This window comes from Tasmannia lanceolata, unplaced genomic scaffold, assembly GCF_043159265.1.
Source record: "Tasmannia lanceolata isolate RefF3 unplaced genomic scaffold, GAP_Taslan_0.1 ptg000007l, whole genome shotgun sequence".
Lineage (NCBI taxonomy): Eukaryota > Viridiplantae > Streptophyta > Magnoliopsida > Canellales > Winteraceae > Tasmannia > Tasmannia lanceolata.
In genome coordinates, this window is record NW_027518684.1 from 14181112 (window position 1) to 14201511 (window position 20400).

Below are 20400 nucleotides of genomic sequence, written 5' to 3' on the forward strand. Positions count from 1 at the left end.
CCGAAAGAAAGGAAGCATGAAGGAAGATAGACATAAAGAAAATTAGCGTGCATGATGTTTTGAGCTCCTTCGACTAACTCTTCGCCCGTTCAAAACAAAGTATGGCCGGTCCACTTTGATGTTACCTTTCATTCAATTATCTTATGCAGGCGTGCAACATGTCCCCCCCTCATTTTACCTCTTTATCTATCTATCTATAATATATACTAACCAATTTTATTTCCTGTTGCATGTTATTGCAGCTAGGCTCACTTTTCAGCAGATTTTGTCTTCATTCGTGAGGTGGCTGCTCTGACATGCAACATATGGATGTGAAATGCCTTTTGCGATGGCTGCTAGCAAATCCCAAAAATATTTCTTCTAGAAATTCGGTAATCTCTCACTGTTTTGGGTTTTGTCACTCTTATTCCTAATTTCTTATCTCAGTACTTTGGTGGGGCCCACTATTTAACACCTGATGGTATGATTCGTGGGGGGGCAACAATTTATGTTCATGGCCAGCATTGATTGCGGCCATCACTCAACGCTTCATCTTTTGATGTGATGAGCCACCCAAACCCGTGCATTGAGGCCCAGGCCCAGCATTTCACCTACTGTTATTATGAGATGGGGCCACCGCTTTATGCCCCTTATGGGGTGTCCTACCAATTTGCCCCTCAAGTTTTGATGGAACGGGCCCACTATCTCCACCAAACCCATGCATAAGGTGGGACCCCTCTCTTACCCCTGATGTTATTGATGGGTGGGGCCCACCACCTCTACCTCAAACCTATGCATTAGGGTGTGTCCCACCATTTTAAACCCATGCATATTTAGCATGGGCCCGGAATAGTAGTTTTACTGTATATTAATGCAAAATGATATACGCACTCCCTTGTTTTATTAATGGTTATACCTTTTTCATTTATATTTTTTTTCTAGTAAGGTGTTGCAAATATGCTATTAATGTTCTCAAAGAAAAACTAAAAAGAAAGTCACTTTTATGATCTTGCTAAAAGACACTCATTGTGTCCCACTTCTGACTGAATTGATGTGATTAGATCCGTTGATTCAAATGGCAACCATAAGTATGCCACAATACTGCTGAGAAAACCTTTATCAGATGATCATAGGTGGGTTAATTTCACGGGTAGACCGTTGATTTCCGTAGTCTGGTATCTTACACGAGATGTTTGTTTCGAATGGGACCCCGATTATGCAGGCGACCTTATGGTGTTCTACGACATCAATGGTCTTGATTTTATATACATAATACATGTACCCCTATCGGACCCAATAATTGCATGTTAAAGTGTCAATCTAAAAGACAGACTCAATTTTCAAGTCGGAAAGGCCCTCTTCATTTAAGATTATGACAACCGATTGTGAGTGGCAATCTGATTATCGGAGTCGAAGTATAAAATAATTTTGGGAAATGATAAATGCGCCCCTTTTCATCACATGGGACATCCAGCTGCAATCTTGTGCATGGCAATCAGGTGCATTCACTCCTTCAAATGTTAAGTACATCAGTCCCTTTGCAGTCATAGATACACTGTGTAGCTGGGTGTCCCAAGTAATGAAAAGGGGCGCATACACCACGCACCATAATTTTTCATTAATCACATGCCACACCACGCAACAACGTGGCTCGGCTGATGTGGTACTGATGTGGTAAAGACTCTCTCTCTCTCTCTCCTATAGAACCCTACGAAAACAACATGCATTTAGAAGGAAATCAAGAGTGTTTTCCCAAAGTAGTACCCAACAGACGAACACAAATGATATTTAAAAATTTGAGACACATTTACTTTAAAGCTAAGTGACCATATATCATATAAGTAGCGTGTTAACCCTAATTCCAACGTCTCAACAATTGGCTCATAATCACTGCTCATCAAACTAATTGGAGACAAGATGTGGGTTTTTTCGATGCAAGGAAAAAATTGAAAATAAAAGGTTTCCAAGCGTTTGGCTAACTCATTTTTCATAGATAGCTATGAGTACCTTTTTTTCCTGAAAACATTTTTCCCTAGACACAAACGGCCACGATGTGTTTTGACACTTCATCATTGATAGCTATTGAAAGGACCACATGCCTTTTCTTAGGCCTTACTTTAAATGAGGTTTACCCACAAAGAAACGAATGGGTTATGGTTAACACTAATGTGGGTTCGTAGATAGAGATCGACTGAACATATCTTCAATTCCTCATCATGATAATGAAGCGTTCAATGTCCTTGACTATAGCATAGCTACCAAAAAAGTATCCATGAGAAAAGGCAAGTTGGCGTGGAGACATGATCTGTCAACGTAAACAGTTTGTCAATGTCCTTTCCTTTCCCTTTCAAAAAACAAAGCCAAACACTAACTATTCCCATCATTGCAAAAGTTCTTCCGACTAGTCAATTTATGTAATTAAGCAGATAAGATTACGGGACTGATATCCACACAACCCATGTTTTGACAGTGGAGCAGCCGTGGAAGGCTATTACAATTCCCCAAAAGCTCTCAGCTAGCAGCCAATCTGAAGTGTAAAACAAAGTGAGTTTGCCCTGTTATCAAATTAAACATGGTCGTGCAGATATCAGTAGCCAAAGTTTATTTGAATTTGATCTTCTGTAAATGTCATATGATGACCTCTTTGAAGCCATTAACTATATCATTTGTAAAACTAATATGACCATTATTTACAAATAAATAGTATTATTATTATTAGGGATTTGCTAGGAAAATGTCTTCATTCATGTGGTGGCTGGTCTGACATGTGACAAAGCTCGCAGCCGCGAAATGCCTTTTGCGATGGACCCTAGCAATACCCATATTATTATTAGGGATTTGCTAGGGACCATCGCAGAAGGCATTTCGCAGGCCGGCTGTTGCATGAGATATCAGCCACCTCATGGATAAGACGAAATCTGTTGAAAAGTGAGCCTACGTGGCTGCTCCCTCATGCAACAGCCGGCCCGTGAAATGCCTTCTCCGATGGTCCATAACAAATCCTTATTATTATTATTATTATTAGGGAGTGCCTAATAATATCAAAACTTCGGCCCTGTTAGTATGAGATTTTGACAACCGATTGAGTCCAATAATTGGTTTGGGGGCTCACCATCGGTTGTCATGAGCTCAAATGAACAGGGCCTTAACATGGGTTCATACTCTTTTCGATCTTCATTCCATTTTAAGCAGCATCTTTCTCAGTTTAAATGTTTTCCTAAGGGTGGGGATACCCAAAAAAAAAAAAGGATCATACATGGGTCACCTTATCCTTGTAAGTTTGCTTAACTAGAACCACACCCATCTTTTTCATCATCTAACCCAAATATTTCTACATCTAGCATTATCAAAACTTCACTACTCTACGTTGCTCCACATCTCAATGTACATGTATGTGTTTTTTGGGCTGTTAGAAGACTCAAGAGATATCGAAACCCATAAGAACCACTAGATTTGGAATTATCCAATATCTTATTCACTGTTGATTCTACTAGCTAGACCTCAAAAGGTTCGAATCCTGGAACCTTTTTCTCTATCTATCTCTCTTCCTCATTAGTAAGAACCCCTCATTGTCTTGGGTAAAAGCGTCATTGTCTTGGATAAAGTCGACGAACAGAAATCAAATTTGCATATAAATGTATCTTGATTCCCATCGGGCGAGGATCGAATACTGCCAAGGAAAATAGATTATGGATGGATGCTCCAAAAACCTAAATAGACCAAGCCTATCTAGAGAAATGGAGCAATACATCCTCCAAGCAACATAGAAGGTTAGTAAAACGGACAATTCATGATCTTTAGGTCATGTTTGGCTGCCATGAAATTTTTTTCAATGGGATTTTAATTTATTTAGTGGTGAGAAACGGCTAGGGAGGGTGTGAGAAAGAAAGAATAAAGAGAACAGAGGAGAGGGTGAGAAAAGGCTGAAAAACAAGGAAAAGAAAAATTCCAAATAAAATACAATATATTTTCCACTTGTTTTTGACCCCTTACGCTCTCCATTCATGCGATATCTCTTCATCCCCGACGCTGCCTAAGCCTCTGTCACCACTTGATAACCTAATATTTCTTGCAAAAAAAAAAAAAAAATAATCCTGCTTACAAAACATGTCATTAATCTATCTATCTATAATATATACTAAGCAGTTTGTTTCCCATTGTCATTCGCTTTTTTCCAAGAAATTTTTTGTTGGAAAACCTTTTATTTAGACATTATGTTTTTGTTTTGATAGGGTAGGATCCAACATTTTATTCTCAAGCATAATAACATGGATGGGGGCCACAGTTTTACCCTTAATCTGGTGGGCCCACCACCTCAACCCAAACCCCCATGCATATTGTGGGTCCCACTATTTTCACTTCATTCTATGGTAGAATTGGCCCACTATTTTACGCCTCATGATTTGATGTGGTGAACCCACATGTCCACCCAAACCCATGCATAGGGTGGGGCCCAACATTTTACCCCTTTTGATGGGATGGGGCCAGTGTTTTACATTTATTATGGGGTGGGGCCCACCAATTTACAAATAGCATGGGATGAAATACTAGTGCTCCTATAAAACTCTACATCACATGCCACACTATATTTAAAGTATGGTAACAATTAATAATGGACTTTGGCAGTTTTTTTTTCCTAGCTATCCTAAAGAGATTGGGATACACTTAAGACAGAGAGAACACCTAACCATCTCTCACTCCAGAGCCCCACTCTCTTTCTAGCCCCACCCTGAACGGATTTTTTGGGTAAAGATGTCTAGCCCCACCTAATATACCCATTCCTACTCATCTGCATTTAACCACACTATGGACCCAAACATCTCTGGACATATCCATTCACATTAAAAAATTAAACGCAGCTGATATCCAAACGATCATAATTTGATAATGGGACAAGAACTTCTAACACAAAAATCTCATCTCTCCTCCCTTCCAAACCGTGAGGCTAACATTTTATTCAACCACTGCACAAAAGTATCTTTCCAAATCTTTCTTCTTACACTCCCTACAAAAATAACCAAAATAAAAGAAACCTATATGATAGCCAAGATGAAATAAAGGCAAGAATCTCTCTCAATGAGAAAGAAGACACATAATACAGAAACTACCCTATGATATTTAAAAGCCATATTCGAATTCTTTGTGGTTTCCATAGCAACGTTGATACAAAACAGCCACCTCATGCAATGTGAAATGCATGCCGTGAATAGCATTTACCCACTTTGATTACTATTTCCAAAAACTTGGCCCAAACTTAGCAACACCAACTTGTAATCTTGCAGGTTTCCCATCCTCAAGATTTTGGTAGTACATATCTGCAAAATCTTGGGCAAGATCCTGGACTACATCACTTTGTTTTAGACTTCTATGATTAGCTGCTGAGAGCTTTTTGGGAAATCCTAAATAGCCTTTTAGAGCTGGTTAAAAATGTAAAACAAGGTGAGTTCGTCTCATTATCAAAACATCATCCTCTGTATATATCATTAAATTGAGTATAACAAAGCATAACAAAACCCAGTCAGAGATTTACCTTAACTTTACAGACCTTCGAAACAATCTTCGAATTCACCGTTAGCTTATCCACGGTAAGATCACAGCTAACCTTAACGGTAACCGTCCAAGTCTTAACGGCACCAACCTTCATTCTAACGAGAAAATCCAAATCCAAATCCAATGGAATCCTCCCTATCTTCTGTTCCCCCACCAACGTCGAGCGAACCACACTAGACAAACGGATTCCCGATCCCGTTAACACCGTCTTAAAAACCGTCACGTTGTTAGTTCCCTGATAGAACGCCGGCAAAACGCCGTTACACAGAACCACGTTAGAATAAGAGACGGTGACGGAACTTCCATCCACGTAGAAAATGCCGATATTTTTGTTAGGGTTGTCTGCCCTAACTGCCACGTGGAATTCCGGCGAGAGTGTTGGATCGGTGGAGGTGAGGTTGAAGGGTTTGACGGAGAGTGTGTTGATGGAGTAATTGGGGAGTTTTGGGCGGAAAATGACGTAGAAAAAGGTAGAGGCGAGGGCGATTAGGAGGAGGATTAGGAAGAAGAGGCAACAGATCCATGAGAGGCAGAAGCAGCAGCAGGAATTACGGCCGCCGGTTTTGTGACGGTGATCGTTTTCCGGCAGGGGGATACGGTAGATCTGATCTTTGGGGATTTGAATGACGTAAGTTCCCGGCGCCAGGTTGGATTTTTTCGGTTGATGACTGCTGTTTCCGGCACGGGCAGGGTGGATTCTGTCTGCCATCGCCTGAAATCTGACACTTTGTGGCAAGAGTTGGTGTTAATGTGGATTTTGAAGAGGTGACCATTACTCATGTATCAGATATATGAACAATAATGCCACCAACTATTTGGCACAAATAGCATCCTAGCTTCAGATTTTTAATTGAGAAAGGAAATGTTTTATGTACTATGAAAATGATTTTTTTGGGACACAAGGGCTATTAAATGGACGGTTTGGATCATCCTATAGTGGGCCAGTACTTTTTGAAAAATACTTAATCGCACCTCATATGGACTAACTTAGGTTGATTCAAACCATTCATTTGATGGCCAGACTGCCAGAGTGTCCCAAAAATCATTTTGGATGATCCCAATCCTTCGATCTATAGTGTTTTCATAACATGCAGTATCACCCTATGGAAATGATTTTTTGGGCACAACCTATTTATATGTGTCTTACAATACTTTATGAAAAATAATGGACCGGGATGGTTTTCTCTCTCTACTCTTTGTAATCTCACGGTCGGGTATCATATAAGTTCTCTACCGGCTTACAACACATAAAATCTTCTCATTTTACGAGCTTACACCATAGGATGATCCAAACCGTCCATTGCAGAGATGTTATATGGTGTATGCCTGTATAGTCAGTCCAGTACTTTTCAAAAAGTACTATAAGGCACACACATGGATGATCCAAACCGTTCATTTGATGGGTCACAACGTAAATAGGCTATGCCAAAAAATCATTTCCATTGGATGATACTGCATGTAATGAAAACCCTATAGATGGAAGGATTGGGATCATCCTATGGAAATGATTTTTGGGATGGATCATCCAATGGTGTCCTGTACAGTACTTTTTGAAAAATACTGAAATGTACAGGCTCACACCATATTGAATCTCTTTGACAAGAAGCAAGAAGAACTGCATTTATGAAGATAAAAATTACAGGCATGCAAGTTTAAACCATAGTTCCTGAAATCCAAACCTCCTCTTCATAAGCTAAAAAATTCGAAATAACAAGAATGGCATAGAAAATGATGAAATAAGTAGACAAGAAACTTGAAAACCTAGTTTCTATAATCAAACCAATCCCCACTAGAAATCCAGAAAATGGCTAAAGATATGAAGGAATAGGATAGCAGAAGGAATAAATCACGAACCTGAAAGAAGGAATCGATTTTCCCTGTTTTCTTCTCTCTTTTTCTAGTTTGGCACTTTGGTTTGTTTAGAAGCAAAAGTTTCAGTGTCTGTGTACTTATAATCTACCGGGGGGAATGTTTTACAGAAGAACGATTAATGGCACGAAAAGTGATTACGAGGCGAAACGGTGTAAGAAAGATTCCAAAACGCTTTTTTACTTTTCTGTTTTCTCTCAAATAAGGAAGTGCTATATTTGACCCATTTTTTACTGGGGACAGCCTCTTCTAGTGTATTTACGATTAATCTTTTACACTAGAAATGGCTGTCCCAAGTAAAAAAAAAAAGGGAGCGAATATATCATTACCCTATCAATTAAGGAGTGACCGCAGTTTTAGCGGTGGGGCCCATGTGATTACCACTTTGCTCCTCGTTTCTTAATAGTTTCGCCCTCACCAGATTTTTCCACGTCATCCAATTTTTTTAGGGAAGTGAAATACTCGCCCCATTTTCTTCTCTGGGCCACCCTGCTTTAGTGTATTTATGCATGCTCCTTTTACACCACAAGCGAGCTGACCGGGGAAGAAGAAGGTGCGAACTGTATCATTTGCCTTTGTTTTTCCTGTTAATATATAGCTGGATTTTGACTAAGGGTGCAATGCAACTTGGGTCGGGCTCAACCCGAACCGACGGGTTCAACCCGATTTTCGCTCATGTTGGCTTGGGTTAGGCTTGGGAAAAACAAAGCCAACCTGATTTAATTTTGGGTTAGGCTAGGGTTGAGACCTTGGCAACCCAACCCGAGTTGAACCCGACCAATGTCATCTAGTTTTATCCTAATTTTCTTTGGGTTATGCTTTTACCTTGTATTTTTCTATTTGGCCCTAGGTGAACACGAACCCAGACCGACCCAATTTGGGAAAAACAGGTTAGATGGGTTGGGTTAGGATTTAGAGATTTGAGGTGGGTTAGGGTAGGGTTGACCATCCTTGACCCAAAGCTCGGAGGATTTAGGGAATGCTAACTCGGGTTGCGCTAGCTAGGGTTAGCCTCAACCCTATCCATCCCTACCCGAGTTGAACTTGCACCCCTAATTTCGACAGCTTGTTCTTGCCCCGTGGTTTTTTCTTTGAAATTCTAAATTGGAAACTTTAACTAAGCAAAACGAAAGAAACTTAATTTGGCAAAGTGACAGAGGCATAGGATGGGCGAGGATAAAATTAGATTTCACAAGATCAATAGACGGGTTAAGCCTAGTTTAGCCAATCTGATTTGATTAGGTAACTATATCACATTAGGTTTATCGCTTTACCTTATTATCATGATCCCTTTCTATATTTATTTCTATGGTGTTTTATATAAATACACATTAAGGCTCTTCGTAAATTATCCAATAAAGTCACGAGTAAGTAGACTTGCTAAACGGGTGGGCAGGACCGGGTTTCAGCCAACCCGTACGGGTCCAGGTGGTACGGGCTGGGTCACAAACGATCCGGAGTCTTATGGGTCACTATTTTGTGAACCCAGACCCCACCCATATTGGCCGGGTGGACCTGCGGGTCGCCCACTTTTTTCTTTCTTTCTTTATATTCCCACGCTATAGGATGATCAAACCGTCCATGTGATGGACCATAGCGTAAATAGATTGTGCCCAAAAAATCATTTCCATTGGATGATCCTAGCCCTCTGACCTATAGAGGAATTGCATATTATTATTTATGGAAACCTCTATAGATCGGAGGGCTAGGATCATCCTACGGAAATGGTTTTTGGGGCACAACCTACTTATGTTGTGTTCCATCACATGGACGGGTTTAGATCATCCTATGATGTGGTCCGTACAATACTTTTTAAAAAATACGGGATTATAAGGGCTTACACCATATAAAGTCTCGATCATTTGGGTTTTTACAGGTGCCTAGCCATGCCCAGTTTTGAAGGGCAGGGCCGGGCTAGGTCAAATTTCAACATGTCACTAATTTAGTGACCCAAACCCGTAAATTACGGGTGAGCTGAGTGGACCTGCGGGTTTGGGTCACTTTTTGCCGGGTATATCAGTAAGGAAGGAATTGTCCATTAAATCAATGAGTTAGAAAAGGGTCAGATGATATGCTCTATTCGAGCATAGAGTATGCAAGTAAATTAAAAAAAAAAAACTTCTCCGTCACTTTAGTAGAAATCGTTGTAATGTTCACAGTATCTTTGGACTCTAGTATGGAATGTCACCGGCACAAATGACAGATGCAGTGAGGAATAGTGAGGAATATTTCTGTCTGACAGTGACAATAGAAGGTCGTCGAGTTTTTTTCTTGCCAGCCAGACAAGCATAAAATGTAGTGCACAAAAAATATAGTACCACGTGACTAAAGGTAAGTGGCGAAAGTTGACAATACCTACTTGATAATTAATACTCTCTAATACCTTATAATAAATGCAGAATTGGACTAAATTAATTATTAGATGCTTAAATCAGTTGACATAGCTCTCTAGGAAATGGCCATCAAAGTAAGGGTTTGAAAAAAAATTTTGAACAACGGTCCTCATTTAATACTTCAATTGTCACGCTCCAACTGAAGCAGTGCCGCATACCTGCAAATAAAATCTACATGCAGGCAAGGATAACCTACTGAGCAATTCTAATCATTTCCATTCAATCAATATAGTCAACCAGGTCTCATCTACCATAGTAAAGAAAAGTTAAATTCTCCAACATTTCAACCCAACCCATAGATCCAAGAAGTTAAAGTTAAAGTTAAAGTTATTACATAGCATTTAAAAATAAATAAAAATTATTACATAGTTCAATTTCTCATCTCCAAACACTTAGGGCCCGTTTGGATACCTCCCATTTTGTATTTGGATTTGGAGCGCGGAACGAAGCTAAGGGAAGCAAAGGTATGCGGTGGTCATGGGACCTCTCGGGTGGTAGTCTTGTAGGCTCAGCAAAGACATCAGACTCGAGTCCTGTCATGATCGCGCACTCGACGAAAGAGCTTTACAAGCGGCATTGCCCTTCTTCACTCACGCGATATTGCTGGATCGGGCTTTCGCCCCTTGGTACTGGTCTTATGTGAGCCAACCAGTCAGTCTTCCGGTTCTTCCGATCCTATTAGTAAGTCGTCATCTTTCTCCACATCGCCCAGGGGTTGCGGGGAAGGGAGTCGTCTCGTTCAATTACAGGCTTTTGCTCATCAACTCGCTGCTTCGCCAGAAGCGACTAGTCGCCTCCTTCCAAATTGCTATCGTCATTAGCGAACTTGATGGGGACCCCATCCCTCTCTACCTTGACGGAGTTTTGAATACAAATTGAATAGACCTGGCAGGTCATGTAGAGGAAGGCAGAGAGGGAAGGGGGTACTTCCTAGTGGAGGGGAGAGGTTGAGGGTCGGGTCGAATCGGGCCGGGCCGGGTTTTTCAACATTGTCGATAAAATTCGTTAAGTTTAAAATGCAGAGTACAATACATATGATCATACAATACTGAGATTTTTTTCCCTTGATGTGAATATCCCACATTGCAAGCCGGTAAAATATATGCCTTCTTTTTAGGTCAATAGAATTTCTATCTCTAAATATCATTATATGTATTATGTAATGAGAGGAGAGGAAAAGAAAACAGATGAACAAAAATGTGATTGCGTTCATATTCTCAGTCCAGGTCTTAAATCTAATTTTGAAGATCCTTTTTTTTTTTTTTGAAATCTCAGTGTAACACCTGCCAGAACATATTTCCATTCATGCTATGGCATAAACAGAAAAATAAAGTTGCATGCAAATCATTTGAACTTCAAGGCATATGAAAGATGCATTCTAGCTATTTAAAATACCCATCTTTCCATGAAAAACTTTGAAGGTTCCAAAACCCAATAGAGAAATTAAATAGGATTCCATCGATCTACCTGCTCATGCTCCATCCAATCACCCAAATAACATAGTTTCCAAGAGATCTCAAAAACCCAACTCCCATATCTAATATCCATGAATAAATCTGACTCAAAAGCTACTCATGAATCCAATCCCAATTAGGGTTTCATCAACAAATCAACCTTATCTACATAAAATGGCTATGAGATTTTAACGCAGGGAAAGGACGGGGTGATTACTGATTAAACGCTTTCAACTTCCTCATGAGACTACGACTTTTGAAGATCGTGAAAAGACCCCCACCTTGGAGAGAGAGAGAGAGAGAGAGTCCACGCATTGGCAGGAAGTTTCTACTTTCCTAACTTATCAAGCTTATCTCATTTGGTTAAAAAACAATGAAAAATGGAAAGAAAGTCGGGTCAGGAATTCGGGTCGGGTTTTTTTTGCCTTTAAACCCGACCCTACCCGAGAATACCTCGGGCTTTTAAATCCCAAACCCGGTCCTACCCAAGACCCACCGTTTTTAAACCCGACCCATGGGTTTTTTGGGTCGGGTTGATGCGGGCCGGGTAAAAGCCGACCCAAATTGCAACCCTATCGAGGAGCAAAGAGGGTGAAGGAAACTCCCAGATCTGTGAATTTCCAATTTCTTATTTCCACAAAAAACTTAGAAATCTGATTTTTTTCACTGTCAGATGCTGAATTAGAAATCCAAGAATTTGATCCGATCCAAATTACAATGCAAAAAGGACTGCAAATGTGAGAAATCCAAATCAAAATCTTCTCGGCATCCAAACGGGCCCTTACTGAATTCAAAAAGAAAACAAGGGGAACGTCTACGAGAACGTGATCCTGTTTGTCACCGGATATCCTCTAAGTCCTACACGAATCACTCCATTGGCACTTAAAAATTTTATTAAAATGGAGTGAGCTGAACACTAAGTGGCGCGGTATGGAAACTCTTAGCGAGTCTGCGCATACTAGGCCAAAACATATAACAATAAATAATAGGAGAAAGTGATTGTGAGCGGCCTCTCATATAAGCTTATATGAGGTGACCGCTAAAAACATGGTGGGCCCACATTTTTGGGGTGATCCGAACCGGTCATTTGATAGGCCCTGACATAGATACGGGGTGCCCAAAAAATCAGCTCCATAAGATCATCCCAACCCTTCGTACTGTGGAGGTGAAAGAGGGGGAAATGGGCGGGTATAAATTTGCCCACTTACCCGTCCATTTTCCTCTCTTTCACCTCCACAGTACGAAGGGTTGGGATGATCCTATGGAGCTAAATTTTTGGGCACCCCTTATCTACGTCAGGGCCTATCAAATGACCGGTTCGGATCACCCCAAAAATGTGGGCCCACCATGTTTTTAGCGGTCACCTCATATAAGCTTATATGAGGGGCCGCTCACAATCACTTTTCCCTAAATAATAAGCAGTGATGCATGAATATAAAACAGGATATATGAATAGAGCATATCTGCAACATATGATAATCCTTCTGTACCAAGGCTACTAAAATAAGCAATAGCAACATATCTGATCATTAACTATGCAATACATACATGCAAGACCAACTCATGGCCCGAACCATGAGTCATGTGAACACCACCTCGATCGGCAGTCAAGTGCCCTCTTTGGCGGGGCGTTATTCCTACCTTTCCTATCTTTCAACCACTTGCCCGGTGATTGGGGATACCATAGTATCAGTTACTTCCTATCTTTCAACCATTGCCCAATGGTTGGGGATACCAAAGTATAAAACATTTCCTATCTTTCAACCATTTACCCAGTGGTTGGGGATATTGAAGTATCAAGCAATTCATATCTTTCAACTGCTTACCTAGTAATCGGGAATACTGCAATATCGTTCAAAAAATTCGTAACATCTTTCCTTTTTTGTTGTAACATAAAATCCATGCTTGCCGTAAAAAAGTTTCGCAAGTTCCGTACACAACTGTTGGGATTTCACATGCAAAGAGCATAATATCTCACAGACAACCTAAATCCATTCCGTTCATGCTTTGAACTAGGGGTGCAAGTTTGGCCCTGTCAGCCCTGACCCCGAACAAGGTCAGGGCTGGATTTTCCAACCCCGAGGGCGGGTCAGAGTTAATTTTTTAGACCCTGACTCGGGTCGGGTTCTGGGTTAATGCCTCGGGTCACCGAGACCCGGCCCGACCCTAAGATTTCTATTATAGAGTTGAACCATCTGTGCATGTTTCTTTTGCTAATGTTTTCTATTATCTTGGATTGATGTTTCTTTAGATTATTATTATTAATTGTCTCTGTTTACTCTTCATGTTGATGAATTCACATTGTCTTATTTTGTTCCCTTTCTCTGTTTATTGATCATTTTGTTCTATATGACATGTGGTTGCTTTATTTTTGGCACTCTTAACAGGTATTTGCACTAGGGTCAATCAGGGCCGGCCCTGCCCAATCAGGGCGGCCCAGGGCTGCACTGAGCCCTGTAGGGCGGGCAATGGGTTGAGGTTTTTTGGCCCTGACTGAGGGTCAGGGCCGAGATAATGGGATCTAGGGTTGGGCTAGGGTTTTGAAAAACCCGACCCTGTTGCAGCCCTACTTTGAACAATTCAATTACGAAACAACGTGACTCAACAGTCTAAATATCAAATCTAAACCCACAAATACTGGGAATTATACTTTGTTTTTAAAAAATACGAAAACACAGAGGAACATGGTATGCCAGACTTGTTTTGTAAATACAGGGATACTCTAATCCATCAAGATCACAATCATAAGCTTTGAAAGACTCCCAATAAGATGCTAAGTTTCTTTTTAAGGATTAAAATCACTAAAGGTCCATCATAACAGCCTATGTCACAAATATCATTGACATTTTAAAAAAAAATTGATTTTATTGTCACATTTTGATAAAATGACAATGTGCTGATCAATACAGAGTAATTGTGAGAACTGTGTGGAGAGAAAGATAGTCGGTGAGAGATAAGCTTGAAGCATTGCGCACATGCCATTTAGTTTGGAATCGAGCGTGGTTGCTCCCGTTGGAAAGCTTACAAGGAGACGATTCTGATGAGGCAAACAAGATCGCCAGGAACCTGGCGAAGAATGGAACAAAAAGGAGAACCTTCGCTTCCTCCACACGAATCCAGTATTCTTTCAGTTTTTATGGAAAAACATATACTCTAAGACCAGATCAATGCCATTCCTCAATCTAAGTTCCTTTTGGCAATGATTCTTCCTCGGATCACTCCCTTTCTCGCTCCTCCTCCTCTTCGGGGTGCTCCCTCTCTCGATCTAGGGTTTCCTCCACAGAGGCTAGGGTTTATGTAGTTTGCAAAAGTGAGAGATTGTGATACTTGTAGCAGCAATGTTGGTCTCATTTGTTTCAAAATTTAACCCAGAGATGAGAGTATTTTTTTGTTTTCAACCATTTTTGTTACCACAAGGAAGATTGTTAGGGTGCCATTGCATGCACATTATTTTTTACCAACGTCTACTCAACCCATACATCTGCAATTAACCACACAATTGATTCAAACATCTCCTTACATGTATATTTTCATTCTTTTCTAATGAAACATCAAATAAATAAATACTACTTATATCCGCACGACCATGTTTTAATAATGGGTTTGACTCACATTCTTTCTCCGTATATATCATTAAATTGAGTATAACAAAGCATAACAAAACCCAGTCAAAGATTTACCTTAACTTTACAGACCTTCGAAACAATCTTAGAATTCGCCGTTAGCTTATCCACGGTAAGATCACAGCGAACCTTAACGGTAACCGTCCAAGTCTTAACGGCACCGACCTTAATTCTAACAGGAACATCCAGATCCAAATCCAACGGAATCCTCCCTCTCCTCTGTTCCCCCACCAACGTCGAGCGAACGACACTAGACAAACGGATTCCCGATCCCGTTAACACCGCCTTAAAAACCGTCACATTCTTAGTTCCCTGATAGAACGTCGGCAAAACGCCGTTACACAAAACCACGTTAGAATAAGAAACGGTAACGGAACTTCCATCCACGTAGTAAATGCCGATGTTTTTGTTAGGGTTATTGGCCTTAACGGTGACGTCAAATTCCGGAGAGAGTGTCAGATCGGTTGAGGTGAGATTGAAGCCTTTGACGGAGAGGGTTTCGACGGAGTAATTGGGGATTTTTGGCCTGACAACGAGGTAGAAGGCGGCGGCGGCAATGGCGATTAGGAGGAGGATTAGGAAGAGGAGGCAACAGATCCATGAGAGACAACAACAGCAGCGGGATTTCCGGTGGCTGGATTTGTGACGGTGGCGGTTTTCCGGCGGGGGGAGACGGTAGATCTGGTCTTTGGGGATTTGGATGACGTAATTTCCCGGCGTAGGGATGAACTTTTGTGGTGGATTCCGGCTGGTTCCGGTGGCGGAGAAGGGGGAGGTGGTGGTTGGATGGATTCTTTCTGCCATTGCCGAAAATTAATGTGTGTTGATTTTTTTTCTTTTTTCTCGCCGCAAAGCCTGTAAAATATGTAGATATGTTTATGTTAGAATATGGAAAATGTTTTCCTCCGCTAATTTACAAAATCCAATTGAGAAAAGAAAAGGTAAAAAAAAAAAAAAAAAGTGTTTGCATAAGACCCGCGCGAGGACTTGCATGAATGAATAAGAAATGGGTGATGATAAATTCACACCCCCTGTAGGATAATTCGCTCCCCTTTAACGTCAAAAAAACGTTAAAGTCTGCCACATATCCTCCTTTACAGGGGTGTGAATTATCCTAAAGTGGTGCCAATTAATATTATCCATAAGAAAATTGGAGACTTGCATGTTTAAACTCTAGTTGCTGAAATCCAATGGAAGAACTGAGATTTTATACCCCCGGTGCAACCAAACATAAGGAAAAATAAAACACAAGAAAATAAAAAAATCCGATCATGAAAACTCGATTCTACTCACATCAATAAGAAGAAATCACAAACCTTCAAAGACAAAAGACTGCAATTAAATTCTTCTCTTCTCAATCAAACTGCTGGAATTGAAGGAATCTCCCTCTCTCTCTCTCTCTCTCTCTCTAGTTTGGCCTTTGGTTTATTGCAGAGGAGTAAGTGGCTGCCTACTTCTCTCACTTTTGGGGTTGGAACGGTCGTGGGAGAAGTTAAATACTAGAGATTTTTACTCGTCTAATATTTTGGTGGGACCCACGCGGACTGTCAAATAAGGTGGGACCCACGCGGTCCCCAGCTGGTGGAGGCAAGCGAAACAAATACGGGACCGCGTTTCTTACTCATTTCGCTCTCACCTGTTATTTCCACGTCATGCCATTTTGTTTCGGGTGATGATCAATTCGCACCCCTTGACGTCAAAAAAACGTTAAGACTCTGTTCACGTTAGTGACGTTATCCACCCTTTTTGAGGCTTTTTGACGTCAATGCACACTAATGTGGTGCGAATAATCTTACATGGGGTGCGAATTTATCATCTCCCTTTGTTTCGGGAAGAGATATACTCGACCCATTTTCTTCCCCGGGCCACCCCGGTTCAGTGTGTTTATGACGACTCCTTTTTACACTACAAGCGAGTGGCCCGGTGAAGAAAAGGGGAGGAATGTATCATTTCCTTATGTTTTTGCTGTTAATTTAATAGAAGGATTTCGACAGCTTGTTATTGCCGCGTGGTCTTTTTCTTTGAAATTCTTAACAAAAAAAAGGACAGAAACTTAATTTGGGAAGGTGAGCGAGACATATGAAGGTTAAGAGAAGGAGAGGCTTCACACGGCATGATTTTTATTTTTTATTATTATTATTTTTTCCTGGTTAGGCTCATCGGGCATGATTTAGGACTTAGGACTCGGCAGAGGTACATGTAGCATAGGGCTGGCAACGGGGCGGGTCGGGGCCGGATGTTGGGGTCCCCTACTCCTTCCCCTCTGCGGGGAATTTCCCCCCTCCCCTTCCCCTCCCCACGGGGAATATCTAATCCCCATCCCCATCCCCTCCCCTTCCCCGCCCCGCATCCTTCGGGGACAATCACTTTACTTTCTCACTTTACTTTGTTAAATGTTAGGTTTAAAACTAAAGATTTGCTAAGGACAATCACTTCAGGCATGTTGCGGCTTGGCTGTTGCATGTGAGAGTAGCCACACAACCCACATAGGCTAAGTTTTTGTCTTATTCATTTTATTAACATGGGGACAAATGTGGTTGCTCTCAGATTCATTTAATTGATCAATAGTCCCTAGCAGATCCCTAAATCCCAATCCCACTTGCCAAAAAGTACTGTACGTGCCACACCATAGGAAGATCCAAACCGTCCATTTGATGGGCACACCATACTACCATAGGCAAAGGATGATCCAAACCTTCCACTTGATGGGCACATTGTAGGATAATCCAAACTGTCCATTTGATGGGCCACAACGTAAATAGGTTGTGGCCCAAAAATCATTTCCATAGGATAATCCCAACCTTCTGATCTATAGAGGAATTGCATATTATGGTACCTTCTATAGATCGGAGGGTTGCAATCATCCTATGGAAATGATTTTTGGGCCGCAATCTATTTACGTTGTGGCCCATCAAATGGACGGTTTGGATGATCTATGGTGTGGCATGTAAAGTACTTTTAAATTGTAGCCTATCAAATGGACGGTTTGGATCATCCTATGGTGTAGCCCATACACTACTTTTTGAAAAATAATGGAATTTACGAGTGTACACCATATAAAATCTCATCACTCATCAGAGAGATGTTACCTTTATTTGGGGGAGGGAGATTTTCAAAGAATTTAATGTTGCCTTAGAGTGATGGTTCGATGGAGAGATTTTAGGGAATTCTAAGGGTAATATACTAATATAATGAGGGACAATGCCCAATGGATTATGGGTAAAAGAAAACATAAAAAGCTATTTTAGGGGCAAAGCTGTACTAATGGAAATTATGAAAATTTTGGGGGAATCTTGTAGATATGTTTTGATCCAAGGGGTTTCTAGTAGTTTTCCCAAAAAAAAAAATACACTTAAAAAAATACAAGAAAAAAATGGCATTAATGTGGGACGGGGCGGGGTGGGGCGGAGCCAACTCCATCCCCTTCCCCGCGCCGGGGAATTTTTTAAATCCCCTTCCCCTTCCCCTTCTCCACTCAAATCGGGGAATCCCCTCCCAAGTGGGGCGGGGCGGAGCCAACTCCATCCCCTTCCCCGCACTGGGGAATTTTTTAAATATCCTTCCCCTTCCCCACTCAAATCGGGGAATCCCCTCCCCAAGCGGGGCCGCTTTTCAGGGTGAAATTGCCGGCCCTAATGTAGCATAAGGGCCCCTGTAGAGTTGGGCCAAAATCCTTAAATAGTCCCAATTCAATTGGGCCCAGCGCCCTTTAAAATTTGAAGCCTGCCCACTAATGTATAAGCCTGCCCCCCTTATAAATAAATCCTGGCTCCGCCACTGTTGGGACTAAGGAGTGATCAGAGAAAAAACACTCTGTGCGAGTTAGTAAATTAAATAAAAAGTACTTTTCTATCTCTTTGGTAGAATCCGTTGTGGTGGTCAACTCTGTTTGGAAGTGTGGCATAGATTCTGAAAACACACTGGAATAAGTAGTCAAGAGGGAGGAAACAAGCATTGGATTTGCCGGAGAATACCGGTAAGTAGTGTTAGTGTTTGATTGCGCGGCATAGACTTAAAGAGCACGGGGATTACCAATATAGAGAGGGAAGAGAGAGAAAGAAAACACACCTTTAAAAGATGAACGGAAAATAATATCGATGACATAAAAATATGGGCTAATCTAACACGAGAATGGGTTAAAATGTAGAAAACAATCAAAGAAACATGAAAATGAAGATTAAAATAGGGAAATGATATCAACACAACTATGTTTTGATATATGCACTCACCTATCTTGTCATCTATTATTTAAAAAGCTGTCAAAAGGTCACTACGGTTTTAAAAAAAACTCTTACAAGTAGGGGTGTAAACGAGCCGGCTCGGCTCGGCTCGGTCAGGCTCGGCCCCGCTAGCGGCGAGCCTGCCTTACCGAGCTCGGGTTATATTAAGTTCGCACCCCTCATCTTCCCTGGACAGCCCTACTAGTGTAATTTGACTACTTTTTTTACACTATGGGGGGTGGTCCTAGTAACAAATGGGGTTCCAAAAATGAAGTGACATATTTTGCCCCCCGCTCCCTTTCACTCCCTGGACAACCCTTTTAATGTATATATTAATATATAATATATATTAATATATAATATATATATTTAAATATATTAAATTCTTAACGAGCCTTAACGAGCCGAGCCTAAATAGGGCTCGGCTCGTTAAGTAGGCTCGGCTCGGCTCGTTAAGGTTCGAGCCGAGCTCGAGCGAGCTTCCGAGCCCAAGCCAAAATTGACACCCTTACTTACAAGCCAATTAAAAAAGAAAAAAAAAAGTTAGAGCGCGCCGGATACAAAAAGTTGGTGTGCTGATATCATTTCCCTTAAAATACGGTGCAAGCATAGAATCGACCAATGCCCATTCCTGTTGATCGAAGTGTCAAATTATTGATTGATAGGTCAATTTTTCGATCCATAAGCTGGCCCACAAAGCGGCTCCAAACATAGTCAGACGTTAGATTCATCCAAATTTTAAAATGGGAGAGGTTTTGTACTTTTGTGTGTGAGTAGAAAGTAATAGAGGAATTTCACCATGTTATGCTATAGTATTCATGCATAATTAATGAAAATAAAAACTTGAGTGATAACTTTTAAAGATCTCTAAACTATTTTTGAAGAGATTAGATTTTGGGAAAGCAAGCCAACTTATACTAGTTAGTAGTCACCTAACTAGTATGATCTTCCCAAATCAAAACCCTAGGTTTTTTTAAAACTTTGGGCTTCAATTAAAAGACTAGGATTTTGGGTAACGCTTTAAAATAACATATTTGAAAGCTCTGAATTGCTTCTGGGAATTTCTAAAGGTTTTCACATATCTTTTCTAGTTCTTCAACAGTATTTAAAGTTTTGTCTATTTATTCTATCAATAACGCAATGCCTCCAATGGAAATAAAGCTTAGATATGTTCAAGAAAAATACAGAAAGAGAACCCATAAAGGATGACTTTTAAACTTGTTCCCTTGCATTTTAAAACCAGCTGCATTCACTCCAAACGTTCTTCACCGTCGAGAGATTTGAAAATAAAATGCTAGACCCACTTAAGGGA

General features: G+C 40.9%; 1 protein-coding gene and 1 pseudogene across 5 annotated transcripts; both read right to left on the reverse strand.

Moving 5' to 3' along the window:
• Positions 1-4923: 4923 nt before the first annotated feature.
• Positions 4924-7486, reverse strand: LOC143881028 (NDR1/HIN1-like protein 13). Of its 3 annotated transcripts, none has more exons than XM_077384018.1 (2): positions 5510-6428; positions 4924-5396 (listed from the first exon to the last, which is right to left on the reverse strand). In XM_077384018.1, exons 1-2 carry the CDS (start codon positions 6236-6238, stop codon positions 5391-5393), a joined length of 735 nt encoding a protein of 244 aa, XP_077240133.1. In that variant the 5' UTR covers positions 6239-6428; the 3' UTR covers positions 4924-5390. The 3 variants fall into 3 exon arrangements, with proteins under 3 accessions (XP_077240133.1, XP_077240132.1, XP_077240131.1); XM_077384017.1 differs by lacking the exon at positions 4924-5396 and adding an exon at positions 7384-7486 and having other exon boundaries at positions 5433-6254; XM_077384016.1 differs by lacking the exon at positions 4924-5396 and adding an exon at positions 7384-7480 and having other exon boundaries at positions 5433-6248.
• A 7241-nt stretch (positions 7487-14727) lies between these two features.
• LOC143882020 (NDR1/HIN1-like protein 13 pseudogene) lies at positions 14728-16252 on the reverse strand (annotated as a pseudogene). Of its 2 annotated transcripts, none has more exons than XR_013252074.1 (2): positions 16185-16252; positions 14728-15723 (listed from the first exon to the last, which is right to left on the reverse strand). The product of XR_013252074.1 is annotated as an NDR1/HIN1-like protein 13 pseudogene, transcript variant X1 (transcript). The 2 variants fall into 2 exon arrangements; XR_013252075.1 differs by having other exon boundaries at positions 16162-16236.
• Between the last annotated feature and the right edge of the window lie 4148 nt (positions 16253-20400).